The sequence below is a fragment of the Eriocheir sinensis genome, unplaced genomic scaffold, assembly GCF_024679095.1.
Source record: "Eriocheir sinensis breed Jianghai 21 unplaced genomic scaffold, ASM2467909v1 Scaffold317, whole genome shotgun sequence".
Taxonomy (NCBI): domain Eukaryota; kingdom Metazoa; phylum Arthropoda; class Malacostraca; order Decapoda; family Varunidae; genus Eriocheir; species Eriocheir sinensis.
In genome coordinates this window covers 132,501-137,500 of record NW_026111629.1, presented here as the reverse complement: position 1 = coordinate 137,500, position 5,000 = coordinate 132,501, and the positions used below count along the sequence as shown (strand labels likewise).

Genomic DNA, 5,000 nt, shown 5'->3' with positions numbered 1-5,000 from the left:
AACATTCAGTATACAAGACAGGTGTATATAGTGTAACAGTAATAGCATCGTGGTATCGTACAGGTTATTGTACATCTGGCAGTCGGCAGCCGTTTCCACTCGTTCCATAATGTATCGACTCTGTTTCAAAATGATTGGCGTCAGTTTCTCGAAATATTCGTGAGTAGCAAAATAACGAAGATTCATATGCTTCTTATTGATATCACTTGTTAATCTTGGGTATTTTCTGCGTTTTTCTGTAATACTGTTTTTCTTTTACACTTGGTAATACTAAAAAGTGTATCGTTTTCATAGAAGTGGCTCAGGGGTGGCCACATCTGCCCCCCCTCGGTGGTTGTAGTGTTAACATACAGTACGCAGACGACGTAACACAGATAACTTGCCATGCAGGCAAATCACGTGCATTAATGGATAACAGGACACGGAATGAGATTAAATAAATAAACTACGAGAAAAAGTGAAAAATAAAGACGAACAAAGACAAGTTTAAAATAATACCACTAGCAGTATCAAAGAAGCATGAAATAACAATAGAAGGAACCGCTATAGACTACTCAGAAAGAGGAAACGTTCTGGGACTAACCATGACGCGTACAGGCATAGGGAAACACGTAGCAGAAAACAGAATCAGAGGAATAGAAACCATAACGGATTTACAAAGATTTAATAACACACCAAGTCACATCAAGCTGCGCCTTATAAAAGCATTTATATTACCACTAATTCAATACCCCATCATCCCATTAGTAACAACAAGCGACACAAACAAAAAGAAACTACGACGGGTACAGAGCCAAGCCCTCCGATTTGCATTCAACGAAAGACACCCATTCACAAAGAACACAGAAACACTACATGAAGAAGCAGGAATAGAACCAATAAACTACACTTTTCACACACAAGCCGACAAAATCTTAACCAAAACGAGAGCACTTCAGGATCGCCAATTTAAGAACCTCAGAGGCAACTATGAAAGACAGAAAAAGCACTCATGGTCTAGGAAACAAAGAAATATCCTAGACAGAGGAACACCTGAAAACAAATACACAACATAACGCCAGGAAAAAAATATACTCAAATCCAAGACCAAAGCCATAGACGTCAGTACCTACACACCTAGATAGATATAAAACATGTAAAAAGCAGGGCGGACAGCCCGCCACCTTTTATCTCTCCTACTTCCTTCCAATTTCCTCCAACTTTATCCTACCCTATCCCCCCATCTTTCTCTCTTTTAACTATCCAAACATGAAAGCCGAGCCAAACCACCTTAAAAAAACACTACCATACCACCACCACCACCACCACCACCTTAAAAATCACCACCATACCACCACCACCAACAACAACAACAACATCACCACCACCTTAAAAAGCACCACCGTAACCACCACCTTATAAATCACCACCATACCACCACCAACAACAACAACAACATCACCACCACCTTAAAAAACACCACCGTAACAACCACCGACTTAAAAATCACCACCTTACCACCACCAACAACAACAACAACATCACCACCACCTTAAAAATCACCACCGTAACCACCACCACCACCACCAACAACAACAACAATATCACCACCACTTTAAAAATCACCACCTTACCACCAACACCAACAACAACAACAACATCACCACCACCTTAAAAATCAACACCTTACCACCACCACCAACAACAACAACAACATCACCATCACCTTAAAAATCAACACCGTAACACCACCACAAGCAAAAGCAACAGCAACAACATCACCACCACCTTGAAATCACCACTTTACCACCACCAACAACAACAACATCACCATCACTTTAAAAATCACCACCTTACCACCGCCACCACCAACAACAACAACATCGCCATCACCTTAAAAATCACCACCTTACCACCACCACCAACAACAACAACATCACCACCACCCTAAAAATCACCACCATAACCACCACCACCTTAAAAATCATACATTACCACCACCACAACCAAAAACAACAACAACACCTTAAAAATCATCACCTTACCTCCACCACCACCTTAAAAATCACCACCACCACCACCACCACACCTACTCACCTCTTTTGTCAACAGCCAGCGGGTCGGCACCAAGGCTGAGCAGCTTCTCTAACGTCGTCTTGTGGCACACTGCTGCAGCTACCATCAGTGGTGTTTTGTCGTCAGTGCCGCTGCCCTCCACGCTGAGCCCCGCCCCCAGCAGGCAGGGCAGGAGGTGGGCGTGGCCACGGTCGGCAGCAAGCTGTACCAGGCACGCCGACCCACCACTGTTAGATGGGATGGTCACCTTGGGGTCTCCTCCCCTGGCGAGGACGTCCCTGACCTTGACCTCGTCTCCTGCCTCTACGGCGGTGATGAGCTCCTGTGTGTGTGTGTGTGTGTGTGTGTGTGTGTGTGTGTGTGTGTGTGTGTGTGTGTGTCGGGGAAAAAAACACACACCACCGTTAATATTCACCGTCCAAAGCACATTAAATGTATCAATAATTACTGACGACGAACACGACAACTTCACTCACGAGAAGCTTCAGAGGGAAAGAATTATTGTAATAGTTTACGGAGTATTAGTGGTAATATATGTAATAATAATAATAATAATAATAATGATAATAATAATAATAATAATAATAATAATAATAATAATAATAATAATAATAATAATAATAATAATAATAATAATAATAATAATGATAATAATAATAATAATAATAATAATAATAATAATAATAATAATAATATTAATAATAATAATAATAATAATAATAATAATAATAATAATAATAATAATAATAATAATAATAATAATGTTATTAATAATAATAATAATAATAATAATAATAATAATAATAATAATAATAATAATAATAATAATAATAATAATAATAATAATAATAATAATAATAATAATAATAATAATAATAATAATAATAATAATAATAATAAAAATGGTAATAATGAAAAAAAAATTAAAAGGATAATTAAATTAATAGTAATAATAATAATAATAATATTAATAATAATAATAATAATAATAATAATAATAATAATAATAATAATAATAATAATATTAATAATAATAATAATAATAATAATAATAATAATAATAATAATAATAATAATAATAATAATAATAATAATAATAATAATAATAATAATAATAATAATAATAATAATAATAATAATAATAATAATAATAATAATAATAATAATAATAATAATAATAATAATAATAATAATAATAATAATAATAATAATAATAATAATAATAATAATCTAATAATAGTAGTAATGGTCATTAACAATCCCAAAGGTAATGAGCCTTTTATCAGGGGCAGTAACAGCATCAATAGTGGCGGGGATAACAGTGACAATGTCAGTGCCAGTGGCACTGCTGCTGCCACTTCTGCTGTAGTCGGGTTCGGTCCATCCGTTCACTCGCGAGTGTGGGCGTGGCACACGCGCATTGCTGCCTCGTGATGGAGGGAAAAGAAACTGTGGCGATAAATATTCATTCCTTATTTGCAAGGATATGTTTGAATGTTTACGTATAAAAAACATCACACCTTGGCATATAAATCCCAAACATGCCGATGTGCATCGCTACTATGTCGTACAGCACACGATGGAAATAGCCAAGCCTCACATTAGTAATGTTTCTTGCTGCGTCAAGTATTAGCCACGTGATTTACATGCAAGGAATTATTAAAGAACATTTTTCTTACCATTAAAGAACCTGGTGCATTTATCTGTATCTTGAATGAAATAAAGGTTATTATTTTAAGCCTGTTGTTAGTTCGCGTATGATCTGCCTTCGCTGTCTGACACAAGCTTGTCTTTCGTGTGCCTATATGGTGTGTTATCGATGCAGATCGGCGTGTTTGGGATGTACATAAGGACGTGTCATGGTTTCTTTGTACATAAAAACATTCAAATATATTACTGATGAAAGAGTTTTGCTATTAATCGAACGTGGCCAAAGCTATCGGACATGACAATTTTCAATCAATCATGAGCCACAATGTGCAGGTGCCACACCCATAGAGATTGACGCTGTGAGTGGACAGATGAAATATGAAAGAATGTAGCACTACTACTACTACTACTACTACTACTACTACTACTACTACTACTACTACTACTACTACTACTACTACTACTACTACTACTACTACTACTACTACTACTACTACTACTACTACTACTACTACTACTACTACTACTACTACTACTACTACATAAATGATACCTCCACCCATGTTTATTTTCCTGACTCATATAATCATAGAGGGCTCCATAGCTTGGAGGTCATTAGCCCCAACTCTGTTCGCTAATGACTGTGGCATCCAACCATATCACTAATACTACCTGACACTAAATCACCTATCATCTATTACGTCTAGATCCCCCTTTCCTTCCCTACTCAAGTCACTCCTAACCCACCCTAATGTCACTCTCCACCACTGTGGCTTCATAGTCCATATTGGAGATGTTGGTGGCTTTTGGGCCAGAGTGTCTGGTGCCCCTGAGACATAGGATGGCCGACCTGAGCAGGGAGAACGAGAGGCGACACCTCATCCAGGCGACAACGTGACTCCTTGGCTGATGATTCTTTTCTGAGATTAGGTCCGCGAGGCGTGCGTAGAAGCATTGGGCCCTGGGACCCATCCCGCCGGATGTGGTGAGGACGAGGGGGGTGAAGCTGCCCTGATCCACATGTTGGATTCTTTCACCGTATGCCCTTGTCTTCTCCTGCTCGTTCCTGTGGTGGGCGGCTTGCAGGGGCAGCTCACGGTGACAGGCAGCCATCGGGTCGAATATGCGGATGTCTATGAACGCCCGCTGTCCGCGCACCCAGAATCCGCGGGCACTTACATCAACCCGTGCCTCCTGTGAGGTATTGGCTGTCCTGTACCGAAGGTGTTCGCCGTCCAGGGGAAGCAGTGCCGGCTCGGTAGTGACGTCTTGGCATCCCTCCCCGAGCATGCTGG

At 38.9% G+C, this 5,000-nt stretch overlaps 1 protein-coding gene across 1 annotated transcript in view; it reads right to left on the bottom strand.

Annotated features, from left to right (window-relative positions):
* LOC126991669 (ankyrin-3-like) overlaps positions 1-5,000 on the bottom strand; it is a 59,943-nt gene that overhangs the window by 14,998 nt on the left and 39,945 nt on the right. Inside the window, exon 6 of the mRNA XM_050850370.1 lies at positions 2,077-2,377. Within this exon, the coding sequence (XP_050706327.1) occupies positions 2,077-2,377 (301 nt within the window). The remainder of the gene's footprint in view (positions 1-2,076; positions 2,378-5,000) is intronic.